Here is a 23,777-nt window from a genome sequence, read left to right as displayed (position 1 = left end):
GAGTGCTTACTAAATACTAACAACATACATTTTGTAAGAAACCGATCATGAATGTAAACAAATATGTTTTTATAGAATAAAAAAAAGTTATTTCTTACTCCAATAAATACCCGTTTCAGTTACTAAGTGCTTAAGCGATACAGATGACGAGAATATACAATGGGATACAGGGATCCCAGAACAGACAACTTGGAATAAATGCCCGGCTGGATATATTGGTATTATTTTCTGTTATGCTTCTAATGTCTAAATTTTTATATGGCAATACAAATCAAATAAACAATAACAGTTTTGAGATTGTTAGAACTATTGAAGATATTACATTTTGACCATGATTATAATTTTTTAATAAAAGTGGTTGACGGTAATCCAATTGTTACGCACTTGAAAATGAAATGGTATTATTAAACTTTTAACGTTTTCCCCAAAATACACTTGGAATATGGACCCAGCCCACAACTTGCACTGTCCGAGTCAGCTTTTAGTGATAATTTTGTATTGTTTAATGGCATACTAAATGGTTATTTAAAATTCATGTGAAGTTTGTATCAAATAAAATTTATTTTCAAGTCTTCCTATACATTTATACAAATAACACATAAAATGTGAATACAGGGTCTTACCTTCAAGTGTCGGTCGCTTTTGTTTGCTCTTAAACACAATAAGTCGGTTTTACTTCAATTAGTACGTTTAAAGACAGCCTTTATTGCATACCAGATTTGATACAGAATAACACTGCTATAATATTATATGTTTTTGGGAATACACGTGTGTTGACATGACAAAGGTGTACATATTGAAATTGAACTTTCTTCTAATTGTTTTGCTGCACGTTAAATAGGTGCCAAACAGAGTACAAAAACAAATACTTATTTTATTTAGTACACGAAAAACTTATTATAACCATACAATACCAACTTATACCAATACTTTTTTGCAGGCCAGGTATCACGGTACTGTAATAAAAGTGGAGTTTATCAGGACCCCGTGTACAACTGTACGAAATCATCGATTGATAACATTTACAAAAAGGTAAATAAATGCAAATAGAAATAATAATTTCAGATAGGCTATCCGGCATTTTTCACTTTATAATAAAACTCCGTGCATCAAATTAGGCATTACCATGCGTCAGTAAAAGCTTCCTTACATTAAAAATCTAAAGTCATTCATTAACCATTCTGGTTATAATAAATAAATGATATATTCTTCAAACAGAGAATTTAAAATGTAAATAAATTAGATTTCAAATGGAATCGTCATGACTTTCTCATTAAAAGAAATATTAATCAATATGTGTACATTGGCACCGCTTTTTGAGAAAATGCTTCAACTAAGGAAATCTATACATTTCATTTTTCTTGGCTTGAACTTCAGTATCCAAAAAGGTTTACTAACGCTTTGCTTAAATCGAAATTATTCTTTATACCTTTATGGCTGTTTTTGAAACTATTTAATTTGTACACAAGTTGTTCTTCTTGTATAACAGTTGATTGAGGACACGAAGACTGGTCAGGTAGATATAGTTGAAATATTAGATGACCTATCAATTGCGACATCCGACAATGACGAGAACAGTACACTTTTTATCGGAGATATAGACACTGCAATTAATACACTTACAAAGATAATTGATGTGGTAACTGTCAACACAACAAACATTGAAAATGTAACAAACGTAAGATAATTTCATCACGTAAAATCGTTAAAAATATTACCTGAAAATATTAACTAGTATCAGTATAGTGCATGATTAATAAAATTTCTGAAATGTCAGTCCATATTCTATAAGCCCAACACGCCAGAATTACAACAGGATGTTAATAGTAAAATGCTGCGTGGCAGCTCAGTATTACACTGATGGTTTAATATATTTAGACATTGCCATGCTGTTCAGATCATAAAAAAATTTTCTAGCTAAAATACCTCTCCAATGGTTGTTTTGTGTAGATGAGCTCTGTTACTGATTTAATTCTAAAACGCCGTTTGTAGATATCACTTAATAAAATACCCAAGTGTGCTTTAACTGATTAACAGATTGGATTACATGTAGTATACAGACATGTAAAATGTCATATGGACATGAAACTAGATAGCAACATAAAAAAAGATAGCAGCATAAAAAATTGAATGAACGTTTTGGTATTGCAAAAAACAACAACATATATTGCTTAATTTTAGGCATATTTACAAACAATGAACAATATTCTGGATGAAAGTACAACACAAACTTGGAAGGTGAACATAAATCAGGTAATTCTTATGCAATAGAGTAAAACGGAATCCATAAAGAACGCCGAAAACTATAAAATTGAATATGATGCAGGTTCAGTTTGATTGAGGGTACTAAAAAGTGAAAGTTACCGTCCAAGCCCCCCCCCCACCCCTGCGCAGGCTTCAGCAGAATTCAACATTTAGTTATGGTAATGATGAAATTTTGAATTAAGAAAGAGATGTGTTCATACGACGGTTATCAAGGAACCTTCAATGTGACAACTAAGTGTCATTCCATGACAATCGGTGTAAATTGTTATGATCATGAAATGCTTTTCATAAACACCTTACTGCGAATATATTGTTCCCGTCATGGTATTTGTTATATAAACATATTCCATGTTAGACATTGTTTTTCTTTTGTAAAGTTTTTTAGCAGATTCTCGGATAGAATAGGCATCATTCTTATTATAATACATGCTTTTAGACTGGTTCTGTGACAGACATTCTTCTGCCTTAAGTATGTTTTTTATAAGACATTGGACAGGTAAATACTTTGTTCTGATCATAATTTGTTTATTTAGACAGGCTCCGGGCCAGACGTTGTTCTGAAGATAACAGACAGTTTTGTGGAGAAGATATCGACAACTTCAAAAAATGTCACTGCAGAGATATCAAAGTCAAATTTGTGTACGCCTCTCTTATTTTAAAAATTAGAAATTAACTGATTTTCAAAGTTACTTCTCTAAGATGAATTGTTTAGAAAATTACACCGTAGTATCAATTTATTTCACTAAATGCCGATAAATAGACTATCCTGCATTTGGAATTCTTATCAAAATAATATCAAACGCTTACATCGATTTTAAAATCAAATTGAATAGAGAATCTAATTCATTTCATGTTAACATAAAAGTATACATTAATCTGATAATGACGTAATTAATAACCACTTATTATATGGCAGATTTAAAAATGGGACCAGTGCAATCCTGTAGCGAAGCTCTGAATTTCCCTGAACGTGAAAAAGAAGGTGTCTCAGAGTGGGCTAGACCAAGGAAGGACAAACTTTTGATTGACTGTGACAGTATGTTGTCCTTTTTTACATGTATCAAACTATGTTTGCAAACAATAACGATTAAAATATGTGTTTTTGTTACTATTAAACTTAATTATAATAATTATTTTTCATAGTTTTATGGATCAAATACGTTCTCCAATTTCACAACTGTTATATAATTCATTGTCATCTTAAAATATTCTATTTAAGAAATATATGAAAAGTAAAATCGTATAAATTGTTATGCTCCACTCTTTTCCGTCGAATTGAGTAAAAGCAACAAGAAGCATTATCAACTGCTCTTCGAACGAAAATAATTACGTATTGTGAAGCAACGTGACCTGTGTAACGTTTGCCCTCATCACATGGAAGGAACTTCCTTATGAAAAATAACGTTTCTAAATTCTTATGCTCACACTTTTCATCTTATTGCGTATTAGCAGCAATAAGCTTATCAACTGCTATTTAAACGGAAATAATAATGACTTGTGAAGCAACGTGACCTGAGTAATGTTTGCTTTCAAAACATGGAAGAAACTTCCTGATAAAAATAACTTTCCAAGAAGCCCTTTTTTATAATTTTAACAATAATTTTCTTATTACATTATTGTTTCTATTTCTGATATTTTAATTTTTGAAAATATCAGTACACAATAATCATATTTTTAAATGCATGCTTAAATTGTAATATGAAATAATGTGTGTTTTTTAAATGTTACTACTTTGCAGGCACTGTTGAATCTTTTAGTGGAATAATATACAGAAATCTTTCAATGATTATACCGTCTTTTACGAACAGCACTATGTAGGTTTATTTATATTAAATTATAATTTTCTTAGAAGATTAATTCAACTTTACGTCATAATCTCCTGTTTGCAAATGTAATATCACCACAATGATCTATTGAATGTTTTGTTTATAATAACAAAGACTTTATTACATCTCGTGACCGTACAACTTTATAAAATACTTGTTTGCATGCAAATAAAATTTCCAATTCAGTTTTTACGACCCATTGTTAACTTTACCAAATGCATGAAGAAGTTCAAAATGATCCAGTTAATTAGAATTGGTAAGAAGGTCTATAACACATGCATTGTTCAATTATTTGTGCTGATTGATCATATTTTTATAATTATAATTAAAAAATATACTGCACAAAACAAAATGAAACTTCCCCTGAATTAAAGGGAAGAGATACGCATATGAAAATCAGGATTAAAGTAGATTTATATGCATCAAAAGAGAATTTCGTGAAAAAATATTGAGACGAGAATGTCCAAGAGTAGTGAAATGGTAGTTTAAATGCAGAAGGGGGAGCCCTACAAAATCACAAATTAATATCGGGTATAACCACCTTCAGCACGAAGGACTGTCTGGAATCAGCGTTTTGATTTCGGCTCGTGGAATGTTGTTCTATTCCTGAATTAAGGCTTGTCTTAGGTAAATGGCGTTTGACGTAGGAAAAGGGTGACATCTTACACGATGGTCAAAATTATCCCAAAGATGGTCAATGGAATTTAAATCAGGACGTTTATCAGACGTGTCAGTAATAAATGCAATGTTATTCGCCCTGAAAAAATTAATAATAGAGTCCCTAGGTGTTTTGCTTGTGGCATTATCATGTTGAAAAAGAAAAATATTAGCATTTTTTTTGAAACAGTGGGATAACATGTCTCTCGTGTATTTTATCTCGGTGACGTTCCAATGCCCTTCGATAGCGACGAAATAAGTGCTAAAACCATATGTTATACCTGTCCAGACCAGGACAGAAATCTCCCACCATAAAATTAGTTTCGTTCAAAAACAGTCAGCATAACGTTCATTTCTCCTACGGTATACGCGAACCCTGCTATCAGCTCGATGAATGAAAACCTCGACTTGCCAGAAAAAAGAATGCTTTCAATTGTTGTCTAAGCTAGCATTGGTGTGTTCATGTCCAATTTACAAGATTTACGCTGTGACGTCACCCAAAACACAGTCAACAATGATCGACTTCCAGAGAGCACACTGTCGCGCAAGCGATTGCGCACTGTTTGGGCAGATAAACTGTTGTTATGTGTATCAGGGGTGTTAGCAGCTGTATCTCTGGCATTTTGGATACGATTGCGCTGGTGGGTCTTTCGAATATAGCGGTCTTCGGCACGCACTGTGACGAGTCGACGTTTACTTCGTGGTATATTTTTTGTACGCCATGTTACTTGAAAACGTTATCTAAGGTGTCAAACAGCCCGAGTAGAACATCCAATATTCATAGCTATAGCATTCATCGTCATACTAGCATTGAGCATGCCAATGACACGTTCGCGTAAATTTTGCCGAATTCTAGGCATATCAAAAATAAGGAAAACTGAGAAATTAATTCATCGCGTTTTCTTATTGATATGAAAGTCTTTAAAATTGCGCTGAAACTTTTCATAAAATTTACACGAATGTGGTCCGCGCATGCATGTTAAAATCGCGTTCTTTGGGTTCCTCCTGCAAAAACGAGTTAAAATCGAGGTAAAAGTTGTTTTGTCGGACACATAATCGTTTGCGTGAAAATATGTACTCGTTTGATATTAGGACTTTTTTAAATACCACTATATCTCCACTGAAGCATATGGGAAGTTTCTTTGCTTGTTCAGTATATATATAATGTAGAGTTTCATAGATAAGTAAGTTGCAACTGCTAAGAAAATTATCAATTATACCAGGTTATAAAACTTTGTAAAATGGGTATGTTAAATAATATTGTACTTTCTTGCTTAGCATGATTCTGGATTTATACACGCGGTACCTTACTAAAAACTCTTGAAATACTCTAAAATAACATAAAAATGATATACACATACTAGTTATGTCTTTATCTCTTCACAATTTTTTGGCTTCAAATGCTAAAAAATTGATTGCTTTCATAAAAAAAAATTCAAAATGCTGTGCGTTATAAAAAATGCTTAACTTGGCTATATTTTTTGTATAAATTGATTCCAATATGTTAAATGTTAAATATCATATCAAATGGTTAACTTTTCAAGCTTTCATCTTTTGAAACTATCTGTTTTCAATTTTTGAGATATAAAGTGAGCCAACACTATAGAACGTGGTCCGACTGAAGAGTTAACCGGTGACAAATGCTAACTATCAATTCCAGCAGGGTAGGGGTTTAACAAAAGGTAGAGTCATGATTCTCAGATGCTTGCTTTATAACATTGTTCTGAACTTATTTCATAAATATATATTTGAAAAATTATCCTATGACAGATATTTATACATATTTTATGTAGAAATTCGTCGCCATTTCTTTGTTTTTTGTTTCTTATCAGGTCTGGAGGTCTTCAACTGAATGCCCCGGTCATATCATTTACATTTCATCCCAGCCTGAAGCGGCAACTTGTTAGCCCAGTGGAAATTACATTTCAGTTGTTTAACGTAAGTCAAAATTTTTCAAATCAAATGTTCCAAAATGATATAACATTGCAATTGTAGGTAAGTTCACGGACAATGTAAACACGGCGTTATTGAAGAACTGAAGATTGAAGATTATGTTGACGTATTAAGGCCACCTTAGCGGAATTTCAATTTAGATATAAATAAAAAATTAGTACTTTTGATGTTTCAGTGTTCATTAATATCTTTAAAATTCTTACTCATGACTGAAGACCACACGTATATCTGATTATGCATCAATTAAGGGTCAGACAAAAGGTCTAACTTAAAGATAGATCAACAAAAATGTGCTTAACAACTTCATGGCGTAGCTTGATTTGGATGTTTTGGTGTCTTAACTGACGACAGACTTAAAATTGGAAAGACTGACAAATGACCACAGTTGTCACTTCGTGCATTTTTTCAAGCACAAACGGGTACCTTAGGAGACCATTGTTCGTCCGTCATATAGGCCGTTTAACATGATAGAATCGAAATTATCTGATGGGGCGGTGAGCGTCAAGTTATTATATATTGGTGTCCTTAACCTCTAAGCTACGAAAGCAATCGGTTGAAATTCTTTTAAGAAATGCATAGGCACTTTTTTGTAATACTTGCGTAAAAGTATTTTTAATCAAATTCGTCGATATTTGATACAAAAACTGTTCATAAAGTACAAGAGATGTTCTTAAGTAGTGCATAATATTTTCGTTAAACGTTATTGTTTCTTATATTCAGCATTCGTTGGATAATGCGAGATGTTCTTTTTGGAAGGACTCGAAGAGGTAAAGTATCATATTAATGTCAATAATATTTTTTTTCGCAGATCAAAGATTATCTTTGTTGACGTATTTTGCATGGTGGCGTATTTGTGCCAGCATTTAAACACTTATATTAACTTTTATTAGCTACTTAGTTTGCGAGTTAATTGGAAAAAAAGAGACATATTTTCCTAGTGAGATAATTGATTAACATGTATCCTGCTTCTAAAAAGACTTGCTAATCAGATCAATATAATTACTTTATTTATCTTATGTACACAAAACTAACTGGATGGTAAACTAATTGGGTAACTACTGGCAAAACAAAATGCTACCTTTGCTTCCTCTATTTTGTAACACTATAATTAATTCAATAGCTGTATTGTTCAAAAGGCATCCGGTCAATACACAGTGCATAAATATGCAATAAAAATCAGCATTGCTGGGGATATATTGAAATAGTCAAATTTCTAATATAATTAAACATACAATCTCAATATTTGTACATTGGGTATTCAAAACATTTGAGAAAATTGTCTCTTTCTGCCATTGCATAATTAATATACATAACAACATTACGTGTCAATGACTCGACTTCAGTTGCCATCAAAGAGTAAAACTTTTCAGCAGTCGGATATCAATAATAATACAATGATATATAAGATGAACGTAAATTTCATATCATGAACACACGAAATGAAAGTGATATTCGTCCTCTAACATTGATTCGCAAAGCATAAAAGTACGATATTCTCTATCGATTTTAATATGTCTACCCTTTTCAACCATTTAACAATGTTACGAGCTTCTAAAACTAGCAAAGATAATACGTGTATAATGATTTAATTTTACATTTTCTTTACACTCTTATTGCCAAATTTGCATACACTGGTCATTAAGAAACTTTTGATAGAACTATAAATGATAGTATATATATCTATCGCTAGAAAGGTTAATTAGCCGCAAACAAGATCTAATACAACGTTTTGCAGTAAATATATACATTGGGTATCTACCCAGATCGCCAAGAATAGCGTTATTACAAGCAGAAACATTGACACTTACAAGAAAACAAACAACAACAAAAAACGTTTACAAGCTATATTGTACAATATTTACAAATTTATTGTCTTTAATACCCCACAATTCTTATCCTTATAATATTATGGATGCTACTTTACAATAGTTAATCTTGAAAAATATGTTATATGGTAAACAAGAAATATATTGAAATAAACTGAGAATGAACAAAAGTACATGTTTTGCTTTTAAATTAATTGACATAGCCTCAGCCATTTTGTACAAAGATTATCTGTTACTAAAACATATTCCAAACGCTAACAATTTCGAACTGGCTACCATTATACTTCTTACATGATTTTCTTCTAGATAACTGACCACCTTTTTAAATACAAGTACTTTACGTTAAAACTTTTACTACTAATGCAATATTGTTGTAGCAAGGGTTATGTTTCTGTAGACCGACAATTGTATCTGAAAGTAGTGCTATATGATCGGCAAACATAAGTAAAAATACTTCAACAATATCCGGAAAAAGTTGGATACCTTGATATCTTTTTCCGACATTTAGATATACAATTCATTAATAAACAAAGCAAACATAATAAGACTCAAACTAAAACCTTGATGAAGTACTATTGGACATTCAAAATTATTTGAAAGATTCCCACATGAGCGTACGGATGATTGTACAGAAAAGTATATACTTTTAATTGTATTATACAATTTGCCCGTAACTCCATCTCTTCTCAAAATATCGTATAGTATTGTGTGGTCCACGGAATGAAAAGCCTTCTGAAAATCTATAAAACCTACATACAAAGATCTGCGTCTTATATTAAAATATGTAATCAATAGATTGCAATACAGATGTGTTATCAACAATACAATATCCGGCTCTTATTCCTGCTTTGGTAACACAAAAAAGTTATTAACAAGTTCGGCGTAAAATTAAGCCGTTTGGTAACAATTGTAATATAAACTTTACAAAGTACATCAAGTGCAATGCCACTTTTATTATTAGGATCATTTAAATTTCCTTTCTTATGTAAAGGAATAATATTGAAATGGCCAACCTAGTTGGAAATTAACCTTTCGTAAAAAGTTTACTGAATAATAAATAATGAACACCGAAAGCAATTTGCTGCGGCAAATGATAACCATATGAAGCTTTATTAATTTTAAGTGATTCAATTTTTTTCAGTATCTCTTCATCCGAGATATTCAATTAAATATTAACCGCTCAATTTCATCAAAATGCGTGTTTAAATCTACATCCTTAGTACAGGTTTCAGTATGCTGTTTGCATTTACTAGAAAGCAGATCTTTAAAATGATTAAACTGGTCATCTTATAATACGTAAGATTCAGTTGTAGATTTAATAAGTAAATATTTTATTTCTCACAACAATCTACGCGGGTCATGAACGCATGAAACTACTTTAGATAAATTCTTTTTATTATACAACAAATGTGCATGGTCACATATATTTCTATTTCTAAATAAACATTTAACGTTTCATAATATTTTCTTTTTCTAAAGTTTTTTAGCAATGTTTGCGATTTTTGTTTTGCTTGTCTGCAATTTGCAGCAAACCATGCAAACTCACTCTTGTGTTTTTCCTTATTTTCGTAACTTTTTTCCATTTAGATTTCATGTTTTTGTATAATACCATTAATATCACAATTATTATTATTTAACATATTGTCAACCGGCTTGAAGTTTCTCTGTAAAATGTTTTCAAATAAACTCCTGCGGTATTCTCGCAATTGTCAGTATTTAGTTATTAAAACACACAGTCGGTTACCACATGTTTATCCCTGCTTTAATGACGTAATCATTGGTAAGTCATTGGAAAATGAAACTTTCCTGTATTTGTTTAATTACGGACTTTTCATCACCAGAGGTTACCACCTCCATATCATTTACATCACCTGTGTTCGGATAAACGTAAATGTGTGATGGCGACGGTTTGCTGAGATTCATTTTTAGATATCCCATTTGTTAATTTACGCACGCCTTTTAAATGAGTATCATCAACATTTTGCTGCTTAGGTTACAAAACAACTTACTGCCCCAAACAGACACATCCATTACGACCAACTCTTCCTTCAGCTCATTCAAGCACCTACATTGACGTACAGTTATATCATCACCAACGCGAATGCCTTTGTCACGCAATCAAAATTAACCAGTATAGACATGAGCCTTGTCATCCTGAAGCCGGAAGTGGACTATTGTAAGTGGTGTACTATCACTGGTAAGTTGACCAAAATATTGTAAGTGTTTAATATCATCGGAACGCCTACAAATTCTTTCATATGCAATTTTGATAACATTGTGAATAACGTTTTTCTTGCTGCGTGTCATATTACCCTCAGGGTCTATTTTTAGCCCAAAATTCTCATTTGTTTGCATACGCATATTTTTCGAAAAAGTCAACGTCACTTTAAAGCTTCAAAACATTATCTTCGTGTTCGGTGCATCGACCATCTATATTTTCGGTATCAATCCTCAAATTGTCACTCAAATCTTGCAACTTTACGACATCCTTTTCACATTCTCCAACCCTTATTTCAATAATGTTTTGTTCCTTAGACAGTTTAGTTATATTATATTTTATTTCAGCTATATCGCGTTTTAATTACGAAACATCGTTTTTAACACCAGCAACATCCGTTTTGACCGCTCTTATTTCTTCGACAAGCATAGTTTTCATAGTTTTAAGTTCAGCCAACATTTCATCGTTTGTATGATTTCAATACCAGCAAAAAACATATTATGTTCATTATTAATGTTGCATTTTAATAAATCACATTTTATAAATAATCTGAAATAATTGAATAATTAAGTTATTGTCATTTTGTTTTAAAGAAAGTTCTGCTCAATAGAAACGTAAAATGCAAGCAAATAGATTGTAATAAAGGAATTATTGTTGATTAAGAAAGGTTCCGAAAATCCGGTTAATATAACCTTAAATGAAACGGTGTTATGTGATAATCACACAGGTATAACTTATTTAAAGCTACATTAAATAAATTTCATAAAAACAGAAATAGCGACATTTCATTAAAACATTGGGTTTTATATCGACTCCAGATCTTATTATGGTGTCAAGACAGCCAAAATGAGTTTTATAAGCATACATATCTGCGACCTCATTGTGGCGAAATCGGAAGTACAATTTCTGTTTGCATATGAAACTCCGCCTTCGGTTTATCCGTACATCAATATTAAATCAACGAACATGGCGATAAGTAGCAGTCATAATATAACGGTATATTTCCGCATTGTAACGGATGTTTTCATACAAATTTGATATTTTTATCAGATGATTACTATTTGCTAAACGCCATGCTAAGTGCACCGTGAAGCTAAAACGGTTAAAGTGTGTTTGCACATGAACATCTTATATTTGCTGTGTTCTGTATAGCAACTATAACACTGTGACGTAGCACATCTACGAACTGATTATAGTCTTCATTTGCATGTTAAAATTCGTATACGAACTTTAGTGTTACCGTGGAGTTTCCCGTTTATAATCCTAATTTATGAAGAACAATGTTTGATGAGATTTACAACAGTACTGTTAAAAAGGTTAATGAAACTGTATAATGCTTGGTTTTATTACATGCACCACAAATGCGGTTATATAACTATACATATATTAATTGGTTTTTATGTTGTAAAACCACAAAACGAGGATTATATAGCAGATATCTGTTTTATTATATATCTATTAAGGAAATATTGAGAAATACTGATAAAAAAATGTTTATTATTTTCATTTTCCGTATTTTCACTGTAAAAATTTATTTTTTTCTGCAGTGAAACATATTTTCCGTATTTTAACAGGTCTGTCGCCGAACTACTATCTTATAAATTCTGCCAATTCACAAAATTTTATATAATACACAGAAAATTCAAGTATGTTTTTTCATCAATACAGGATTTTTTTTTATCTTGTGGTATGAAATTTATCATATTCTGCTCGTGGTTAGCGCCACTCATATAAAAATAAGACCTGTATTTATAGAAGAAAAAAAAAGAATAGCCTTTATATATTTGGTCAAATGACCGGTCAATTCTTTATATTATTGCACGATTTCTTTCCCTTTCTATTTTCATACATTTGCAATATTCTTTATTTAAGTTATACTATCGTCATAATTTTCCAATGAAAGTCAATGTAATGTGAAGTATATTGATAAATGCATTTTTATTATGAAGCGAAATGTCACGAGGTTACTGGTCTGACGAGGGATGTAGACAGAAAATAGTTAAAAAGGATAAAGATGCTGTTGTGTGCGTTTGCAATCATCTTACTAATTTTGCTTTACTTATGAGTCCATCTTCTACATCACGTTCATCATCTACAAAGGTGAGTTATTACTAAACAATTTTGCATATTGCACCGCTATAAATAGTTTTTGCATCTAGGAAGAAATCTAAGTGTCAGCGGACACACCGGCGGATGACAAATAAATATCAATCAGTCATGATTTAGTAAATGCTTGCCGCAAAAATCGCTACAGACAGACAGAGAAATTATGTTTTCATACAGAGCTTATCTAGCAAGGTCGGTACTGCCAAAGTACCCGCTTTTCTGACTTAATATGCGCAAATCACTTTAACTTTTTTAATTGATCAAGAATGTTGTCAAATGGCATGTAAGCGATCCTTACGTAAGGGCCATTCAATCTTCTAATTTTGTATTTTTCAAATTTAAGTGCATTTACTGCAGAAGCATTTTGTATGGTGTAAGAATAGTGCGTTTGTGCAAATAAAGATATGTATTGCTTGTCATGTATTTGTATTTGACGGCGTAAAATGCTTATTTTTTGTCAACTTTTTTTTAATACGAGTTAATTAAGGAAATTGGAAAAGTTCTACTTATATATTTACTTACATGCCTCAATGTCAATTTATTTGGACTTACGTAGACATTTTAAAATGTTTTTGCAGATATCATATCAACTTCATTTGGGTTGGGCCTTTTGCAGTTTTTTATAATGTATTTTATACTTGCAGATTGACGAAGATAATAACAAGGCACTATCAGTCATTTCCATGATAGGATGTATCGTTTCAATAATATGTCTAGTTCTCGGTGTAGCTATACATGCATTTTTCTGGAGGTTTGCAGTCATTCGTTATATTACACAAAATAGGGATAAAAATATGACAACTTAAACAAAACAAAACAAATCGAACCCTTATCTCTTAAAATATAGGAATAATGTTTTAAAGAGAAAAATAGACGCAAATTCTCTGGAGAATTAGCCTTGAATGTGAAATTACATGTAGTAAAATTAGCCAAAATACTAAATCACTATAAATGATCTTATTAGCAAAAGACAACATAAGACAAAGATGGTGTAATATGTAATTGGCTGATAAGTAACCTTCTGTTTTTGAAAGCGATAATATGACAATGAAAATAAAAGGCTTTAATTAAAAAAAATAGAAGATTTTCTGTGGCATTTAGGCCTTTAAAATGAGCATTGATTGACCTAAATAATGTTTTTTGTCATAGAGATGGTGGTTCATATTCGACATTTCAGTGGCAGTGTTATTTCGTAGTGAAATTGTATATTTCCAGATCTTTATAAATCACGAACAATGGCGAACAAAGCCGATTTTTGACGAGGCTTTATACTTAAACTACACAATTCTGAAGGTTAAATTTTTAAAAATAAATAAATCTTTTATTTCAGGTTCATTAAATCTGTGCGATCAATCATTCACATGAATTTATCCTGTTGGTTAATTGTTGCCTACATCCTGTTTCTTGCCGGGATAAACAGAACAGAAAACAAGGTAATGACATATTTGAACATTACGAAACTAAAACCAAAGACTTTGTAACAGTTTATTAAAGAATACCTGGTAAATATTTGTTGTGAATATAAAACGTTATGTCGTTTTCTAAATTTTCTGATTGTTTTACTTTTACTTAACTCTAAAATGTTTATCAGCAATAATGTAATTAAAATTTGCACTGTATAGCACCGTGCAAGTTTTCGCGCCATTCTGCTTTGTACATTATAATGGGTGTAGAAAGGAGATGACATACGTCATACACGTTTACTGCATGTTAATCTCCTGATTATATTGTTAATTCTGTACTTACAAAGTCATTATGTCAAATGTTAAAATCATGTTGGGAACGGATTTTCCGGCATTTGCCACAATAATTAACAATTTAAATCTAAGCAGATGTATTTGAATATATATATGAAGTTTATTCTATGCCAAACATATCTCAGCATGAACAATTTGATTTTTGTGTTAAATAAAATAATCCAGTTTTATTTCTATGCCGAGCTTTCTGTAAGAAATCGTTTGTTTCTTAATAGTTCCGCTCTTCTAAATCTGATACTTTTTAACAATTTGTAGGACGTTTGCACAGCAATGGCAGTACTTCTTCACCTGGTGTTTCTTATAGTTTTCTTCGGAATGCTGACAGAGGGATGTAACCTTTCGTATGCGGTTCTCAAACCACTGGGTACTAGAAAACCCGGGATACCACTTATGATATCGTCTTATGGTATATATATTTATTTGAGTAAATCAGATTATCATCATATTCATCATATTCCTTTTAACATTATAATATTACCATTGTACGCAGGATTTAAGTACTATCTTTGGCATTTTCCCATTATTTGCCCCGAATAATGCACCGGTCATTTCCGTAAGTCCGATCTTCTTACTGCAGAGTAAATTGTCGACAAGGATATTTCTGATAAATACCAAGACGGTGTCATAAAATCTGATTCATTTAGTAATACGTTATTATTTATTAACATTTATTTAGATTTTACTGACACTTTGAAAAGGTTTACACAAAGTTATATACTTTTCAAGATACTTTTGTATACAAGAGATGGTTTGGCTTTTATTTAATCCTGCAATATATTTCATTTAGTTTCTTATATTATAAAACGTACGAGTAAATAATAAAAAACACTTAATGGTGATAGAAAACAAGGGAAAACAATAACACATGTATGTATGTTACAATTAAATACTATATCCATTATTTTCAAGTCATCGCTGTAATAATAGTCGTGGTATCTATGGCTGTATCACAACTGCATGGATATGGAACCGAACAGACGTAAGTTTGTCTTATTTTATGAAACAATTTTTAAACAAAGAGTTTTTACATTCAGCTTTTTTTCTGATAGATTTGTGAATATAGGTTAAATGCACATTTTGTCAGTACAACAGCATCTACAGAAGCATGAGTGCGCCTTCAAAGGGCCAAGCCCGAAGGGCGAGGGATAATTTAAATCTTTAAATCTGCGTGTGAGCTTCTGCAAATGAACGAAAATAATGTGCATTAGAGCTTTTTTGCAGAAAAGTATGCTTATAACCTGTAATTCCTCGTTTGGTTATTTGTTTTCGTTTAATGAAAACATATTATCTTCTTCGTTGATGTATACGTGCATGCGCAGTTATTTTGCAAACGCACTTAATGTCACATTTGTGCTGTACATACTTAAACATATTTTCTTATTGGTCTCATTATGAAACTTGGTATCATAAAACTACGAAATTGTATTGTTATTTTGTGCCATCTACCAATAAAATCACATGCGGCATTGGAGTTATTTGACTTTTCTATGCCATTGCACAAGCGCAAACTTAAAACAGTAACAAATGATATTAACACTGTTACACAAACAGACAGTTTGTAACTGTCTTAATAATTTTAGAAAAATACATACATCAGGGAAGAACCGTTTGCTGATGTTGTAAGAACTCGTCGTTCAGCCCTTTTCCTCATCTTGTGTTTATATTATGATAATATTATGTTATATATGTGTACGAATAGAGCAATTACATATGTTTTATTCAAAAGCCTAAAACGGTGCGTTCTTTGGTATAGCCCAAATAGTTATAAAAACCTACCAAAAAACAATCAAGACTGACTTTATGCTGTTTATAACAATCAGAATAAACGCTTAATATAATAAACATTATAATTTATGTATTTTTGTTTAACTTATATTGTATCAACAAGAAAGTAGCTGATTGACCTAGCAAAGGTTACACATAAACTGAACAAAGTTTTATATAACTTAAAATTAACAATGTTTTCATGTAAAATATATATTAATGAAACTAGTTATGTTCCAGATGCTGGTTATCGACTGATACTGGATTGATATGGGCTTTTCTTGCTCCTGTTCTTGTTGTTATACTGGTATGTATGTCTGAATTATTTTCTTGTAACACAGATCAGCTTTCAACCAAATGTTGAAAATGTAACACCAATTCCTTTTGGTGTGCTTTATTATTACAGCTTACATGTATAATTTTGAACGTTTGTAATGTCGATTTTTTGACAGTCATTCTTTTTAATCATCTTGATAATACCACACTTGCTTGGGTTTGAGCTTCATCGGATGATAACGACATTAATATTATCTATGTCTATCGTATGAATATTGTTTTCTTATCGAAGACTGCTTTGCTTTATTAATAATTCAAATTTTGATAAGAATAAAAGGCCATAGGTAATTATCGCCTAAAGCGTTGATGATTTAGGACATCAACCATTTTTTGGAATATTGTGTAATGTTACTTTTTCTAAAATCATTTAAGCTAATAGCTAGAACCTATATTTCAAAAGGGGGCTTGTCCTCCTTTAGATAAGAAAGGTAAAATATTATTTGACTCGGTTTCAATTCTGTTATAAAAAGGTTTAATTGAGCATTTGACGACAGACATGTAGAGCTTGGTATGTGGTATTCATTAGTTTGCAAAGGATATAATGGGAATAAAAAATATATATGTCGTTATAAATGTATTAACCTAAATATCACAACGTAGAAGTAATATGACATATTATCGTATTTAACGCGCTTTATTAAGTTTGGAAAGTACATATTCAACTCGCATTTGCATGAAATGTGTTTCATTCTTAGATGGCTTGATTTTGTGAAATAATTTTTAACGAATTTATGAAGTCAGCATCATTCCGTAAGATGGCTGAAATACTCTATCAGTATCAGCATTCTAGTTGTTTTCAAGTAGCGAAATCGAGATCACGCTAGTCCAGCTTCAACTTTTTAAACTAATCTTTCGTTTGGGACTTCAGAAAACCGAGGCGACTATCCGTGCAACTTACAACGTTATAAATTCATTTAATTTTCATGGAATTGAACCATTTCTTAATGTATTTGCTCCTGGCGTGAGTTGTCACAGGGCATAAATAAAAGTTGATCACGATTGAAAACACCTCAAAGTCAGTAGCAAAGGACAATATGTGTTTTGAGTTATATTTCATAAACAAAATTGAAAATTGGACTAACAAGTTATTTGGTTGCTAGATTGAAAATGATGATTAAAAAGAAATAATTAATAAATGGATTAATTTTGTTAATATATTGATTAACATGCTCTTGTTTTAAACAATTTATTTCAGGTTAATTTTATAATTGTTGTCCTAGTGATTCGGACAATGTGCGGCACTACAGCAATGTCGAAGAAATCAAACAAAGGACGGGCAAAGTATGACAGTTTTTTGTGTATTTTTGTTTTTGTAACTTTAAGTGCACCTTGCTTTCTTTAAATGTCAATTTAATTGCTTTCAAATTTTATTTGTGAAATGTTCTTCTACAATTGTAAAAGTTTTGTGTAGGCAATACGAAATACCCTTTGACTTTCAATGGTCGATTATTTGTGATTTCATTTGAAATATTACTTTTCAGTTTAACATCTTTGCAAATTAGATATTTCCTGTGTATTTTAAAGGCAATTAATAAACACTTTTATGAAATCAATATATTAATTATTGACACAGACGAAGATTGATTTACAAAGGGACATTTAACGAATATGAGTAACACATTCAAGATGATAAGTAGGTTTAATTAAAATTATTTTAATTACATTTTGTTTAATGTTTGAATAACAAAGAATTGCCTTCTAATGGTGTCTTTAACTTTCCTATTGCAGTGGATCCGCACAGAAATACAATATCGCATTTTCCATATGTTTATAAAGGACTTTTAGCACTTAAAAGTGTGAAAACTGATTTTATTATTATGTCATATAATTATCATATGATTTCAGAGCAGCATTACGTTGCATATTGGTGCTCATGCCGGTGATGGGTCTGACCTGGGGGTTTGGAGCATTGTCTTTGAATAGTTACACGTCAATTGTTTTCCAGTTCATATTTGCTATTCTTAACAGTTTCCAGGTATCCAGTAATTTAAATCTTTATGGCACTAATTACATCAAAACTGCAACATACGAATAAACAAAAGTAATAGGACTGTTTATTGAACTATTTCCTGCTTAATATGTGATATGTATTTACCTAGCTTTTAATTTGGAACAGTCCATGTCGGTCTAGACCGATAACTTGTATTCACAATTTGTGATCATTGACTCACGCCTTACGCTTTCGAACCCAGCATTAGGCAATTTGCTTCCATGGATTGTCTTACATTAGGAAGCTGACAGGCCTCCACGCCATATTAAACTGCGATCGGTGTGTAATTTCCTATACGTTGGAAGTAGCGCAGCATAACATTTGTGTATTAGAAAACTTGGTATCCCTTAAGTTATCAAGGGCCACAAATAGTGTCAAACTGATACAGGAAATAGATATGGTAAGCATTATCTTCGTTGCATTTGTACTCTTTTCGGAACATTATACAATGATAAATGTTCGTATGTTGCTTTAATAATATAAAAAGGACACCATTGTCTAGAATATCAATATTTTCTTTTTCTTAATGACCTTTTTGTATTGATCAGAATTAATATAATTTACAGGGACTGCTAATATTCATATTTCACTGCTTGATGGACAAAAAGGTAACCGTTTTAATTATTTGAAATAATTGGTATCATCACTATATTTTGTAGCCTTATTCCGTTGAAATTAATTATAATTATAGTTTTTTAGAAAAAGGGCATTGTCTATTGACAGGTTTAAAACAAAATAATTTCCCTGTTTAATCGATCTTTTACTATTTTCAGGATATTAAGCTAATCTAGATAGCTCAGTTGTCATGCTATTTGTTTATATGTTCATTGCTCTCGCTGTATTTCAGAATTTTCACTAAGCGAAATAATCTTGATGATTTAAATTGAGATTAAGAAGTTAGTCCAGAACAAAATAGTTTGTGTATGTGATTTTGATATCACAATTATCACCATTTTACCTACTAGATTGTCGTGGTTATGTTAGTTTCTTCCTTAATGTAATTAAATGTAAATAAAATCAACATAACGTGTCATGATTTCAATTTCAGATAAAAGATGCATTTTCAAAACAAAGACACAAGTGGCTCCAGTCGTCGCAGGGTTTCGGAGTACCTGAAGGAAAGAAAAATGTAATTACTTCATTTTTTATAAAAACAATGCTATTAAAACAATGCTATTGAAAATTATATTTAATTATGGGTTACAATACAAATTTTAGCTAAATAAATTGTAATTTCAGTACATAATTATTTAATTTTATCATACTATTATTTTGTCACCAGTACAGAACCAAGCTATCTTATACGTCCGTCCTATATGACCACGTTCAATGTTGTTGGTAGTTCTGTTTCTAATAATTGATAATTTAATTCAGAAAACTTTGAATGAGGATAAATTCATAATACTTATACAGCAGGATAGGCCTTGAATTACGAACTAACGGCGGCCTGCAAATGACTTATAAATTATATGTACATTATGGCTCAGAATCGAATAAAGTAATTTCTTTTCTTAAGAACTGATAAGGAAAACGTGAGTTTTAAACATGAATATAATATAAACAACGTATTAGATGCTCAGGTGTTTTGCCGACGAGTAACTTTTTGGAAAATGTAAGATGAAACCAAAATTAAAAAGGCATTGAGAAATGAAAGCAAAAACATTTCGGAGGCGTAATGGGCGTGTAATATCTTAACCCTTTTCCTCATATAGACGTGCTTTCATGACGTTTCACTCCCTCCCTTTTTGAGGCCACAAATAGTGAAAAATATCCTATTTAGGCCCTAAACAGTTCAACTTTCTTAACCCATTACTTCATGAGCATTTTGTGAAAAATGACTTTTTTCATTGAAAATTAAAAGTCTCCAGTTACAAGTTCAAATTGCTATAATACTATAAAAACTGCTTCGACACTAATCAAACTTAGCACAAATGTTGACTGGACTATAGCCCTTGCCAAAGCATGCTCAGGCTTAAATTTTCTGTTACCATGGCAACGAGGGGACATCTCAAAATTGCCAAAAATCACTATTTTGCGTTGATTTTTTCCATCAAAATTGGGACTCTATCTCAATCGATTGAGAAATTGCAGCACTTTGAAATCGTTTTTGATGGAAAAAGTCAACGCAAAATAGTCACTTTTGGCACTTTTGAGATGTCCCCTCAATTGAGCATACCGTAACAAAGGGCAATGGTCCAGTTTGATTAGTATTAAAGCATTTTTATAGTTTCATAGCAATTTGATCTTTTAACAGGAGGCCCTCAAAATGCACAAGCGGTAATGGATTAATTATCATAAAAATGGTAAAAGGAACTCACTATTAATTGTATCTACATATACCGGGTGTCAACTTCCAAAATCAGTTCATTCTTATTTCTCTTTTTTAAGAAAACACAGGACACATCTGAATTTTGAAGAAAAGAAGAATGAGTTTATCGGATGAGGACTACAAAAACTGATCTGTCTTTTTAAACTAGAGTGTTTCTATTATATCATTTTGTCAAATATCTGTTCATGCAGAGCTTTCCATGGATACATCGATAGAGTTCTTCAAATAAATGTTTGTCTGCCATACGCATATTTACAAAATTCAATGGATCCATCAATGTTTAATTTGTTGGATGTCTACATATTCGCAATTATCCTTCGAATCAAATATTGAATGTTTCATATGCCAGTATGCCAATTGTCTGTATATGTCCATGGATCCATCTTGTTTTCAATGGATCAGTTGATAAAGTATTGTAATCATCGATTTCCCAGACATCTTAGTTTTTGTTTGTTTGTTTTGGGTTTTACGTCACATCGACACAGTATAGGTCATATCGCGACGTTCAAGCTTAACTGGTGGAGGAAGACCTCAGGTGCCCTTCCGTGCATTTTTTCAGGCACGAACGGGTACCTGCGTAGAACCACCGACTTCCGTAAGCTAGCTGGATAGCCTCCTCACATGAAAGAATCCAAAGTCCCTGACGGGATTCGAACCCACAGCGGTGAGGGGCAAGTGGTTTGAAGTCAACGACCTTAAACACTCGGTCACGGACGCCCCCAGACATCTACTAATTTTCAGCTTTCCATATGTATGTCGATCAATGAAATATTCCAAATATATATATCTGTCAGACGACTGCAAATTCTCAACTCTTTACAACATCTTGTGCACGTGATATTGCATTAACCTAGTATTTTCATTTCCAAATATGTGTGATTGTTTCTTTTGTTTTTATATAATATGGATAAATACAAATGCGTTCTTGCAAAGAATAAATAAAAGGCCATTCCCACTGTAGTTCATGTCGAATTGTTATTCTGATATTATGAAATGTTTATATAATTATATTAAATGTTGTTCATATTTTAATTGATAGTGAATCACGGTCACTTATAATGTTTAACTTTACATTGATCGTACCATTTTAAACTATACACAACTATATATGTATCACCATTTTTGTAAATAACTGTTTCTTGCAAAGCCGTAAGATTAAAGTAGATTACATATTTGTAATTGTATTTTATCAATGCAAAGGATTGAACTTCGTATTACATTTAGAAAGTCTTCAAGTTAAATGTCTTTATTAGTAAACAGACAAACTTAACCAATACCCTGCGACCAATCCAAAGATACCAAAACTAAAAATCAGATCCTTTGGAATAACACGTTTAAAAACATGAGTAGGTTTGGCAAATTTTTTTTGAATTTTTGTACTAACCTATGAACAAAGAAAGGTACATTAAGGAGCACAAATATCTAAAAAAGTATCACATAAAAAATTTTAGCTTTTTTTATCATGAAATCAAAATATAAACTTTTTTTTTCATATCGTACTTTTTTGCATCAACAAAAAAGCATTAACGGGGATTTTAAATCTATACCAATATTGGGGGGCAGGCATTAAAAAGGGACAAGTAAAAATCTTGTTTTTCCCCCTCTAAAACCCCTTTTTGACGGGGTCTGAATGTTTATATTATGAACCGATTTCAGCGCTATTTTGTTAAAACAAACGCTTATCCTGATATGAGACACCAAAAGTAGGCATTGTCTATGTTAAATGTCATTTATGGACTTGAACTATGTTGATAAATAGCCGTGACCCCAGGTTCCTCTTCTTGGATTATTACAGGCACGAGCATGCACCTGAATAGAATCACCGTCATTCCGTAAGTTGACTGGATACCTTCCTCGTATAAAAGTGATATTGATAAGAAAGAAATAGTTTTTCTTTTTCGATACCAATGTTATACAAATCAATATAAAGCAGACGACATCTTAAACATACGCCAATTTTCCTAGCGAAAACATTATCAAGAAGACCTATACATATGGTATTGTAAATAACACCTTGTAAGAGTAACCTCCCTTCAACAGTTACTAAATTTAATGTTAGTTATCGAAAAGAATAGTTAAACATCGAACAAGGAAGGCTCATTATAAAATTATGTTTTTGTCGAGATATTTTTAAAAATTATTCAAAGAAAAAAGGAGGCGACCTGAAGATATAAGAAAATAATTTGTATGTAATATTCTTTAGCAATGACATCAATAATATATAATTATAGGTTAAATACGTTATCAAATTTAGTTGAATATGTATCTTGCATTTGATAGAACATCATCTAAAGCGAACAACAGTTGCGGATTAGTCGAGTTTTACTAATACTTGCATAAAGGTGACGACAACTGATTAAATTAATTCACCTCTCTAATAATTGAATGATAGCAGCATATTTTTTTCTTTGAAAGATGTCAATCTAACAATTATGTGTTTCTCAATCAACACTTTACAATAATGTATTAAAATTAATCGTCATTCAAGTAGTTTTCCCACGCTTACTCGTTCCTCCGATGATAAATTTTTTTTTGTATAATTTAAACGAAGTGATTAGTATAAGGGATAAACTCAGTGAACAATATACCACGTCAACACAATTGACAATTAAAAAGTTAAATGTTTGTATCAATCAATAATAAAGTTTTTCTGTCCACCATTTTCGAGAAAACACTACAGGTAATATATTTTTCATTTAACATAATAATGATGTCATATAAAATTTAGAATAAAATATTAGGTCGTGTTT

At 31.5% G+C, this 23,777-nt stretch overlaps 1 protein-coding gene and 1 long non-coding RNA gene across 2 annotated transcripts; both read left to right on the top strand.

Annotated features, from left to right (window-relative positions):
- Positions 1 to 2,809: 2,809 nt before the first annotated feature.
- On the top strand, positions 2,810 to 4,076 carry LOC132740358 (uncharacterized). Its single transcript, XR_009627142.1, has 3 exons — positions 2,810 to 2,904; positions 3,182 to 3,301; positions 4,004 to 4,076. It is a non-coding gene; the product is annotated as an uncharacterized LOC132740358 (long non-coding RNA).
- A 2,505-nt stretch (positions 4,077 to 6,581) lies between these two features.
- LOC132740355 (adhesion G-protein coupled receptor D1-like) lies at positions 6,582 to 22,080 on the top strand. Its single transcript, XM_060728240.1, has 13 exons — positions 6,582 to 6,686; positions 7,422 to 7,468; positions 12,695 to 12,845; positions 13,496 to 13,602; positions 14,182 to 14,284; positions 14,864 to 15,014; positions 15,518 to 15,587; positions 16,613 to 16,679; positions 17,904 to 17,989; positions 18,554 to 18,683; positions 19,265 to 19,306; positions 19,747 to 19,827; positions 21,087 to 22,080. Exons 3-13 carry the CDS (start codon positions 12,699 to 12,701, stop codon positions 21,111 to 21,113), a joined length of 1,011 nt encoding a protein of 336 aa, XP_060584223.1. The 5' UTR covers positions 6,582 to 6,686; positions 7,422 to 7,468; positions 12,695 to 12,698; the 3' UTR covers positions 21,114 to 22,080.
- Positions 22,081 to 23,777: the final 1,697 nt, after the last annotated feature.

This window comes from Ruditapes philippinarum, unplaced genomic scaffold, assembly GCF_026571515.1.
Source record: "Ruditapes philippinarum isolate M1 unplaced genomic scaffold, ASM2657151v2 ctg4881_1_1_1_1, whole genome shotgun sequence".
Taxonomy (NCBI): Eukaryota; Metazoa; Mollusca; class Bivalvia; order Venerida; family Veneridae; genus Ruditapes; species Ruditapes philippinarum.
This window is presented reverse-complemented; position numbering and strand designations above follow the sequence as displayed.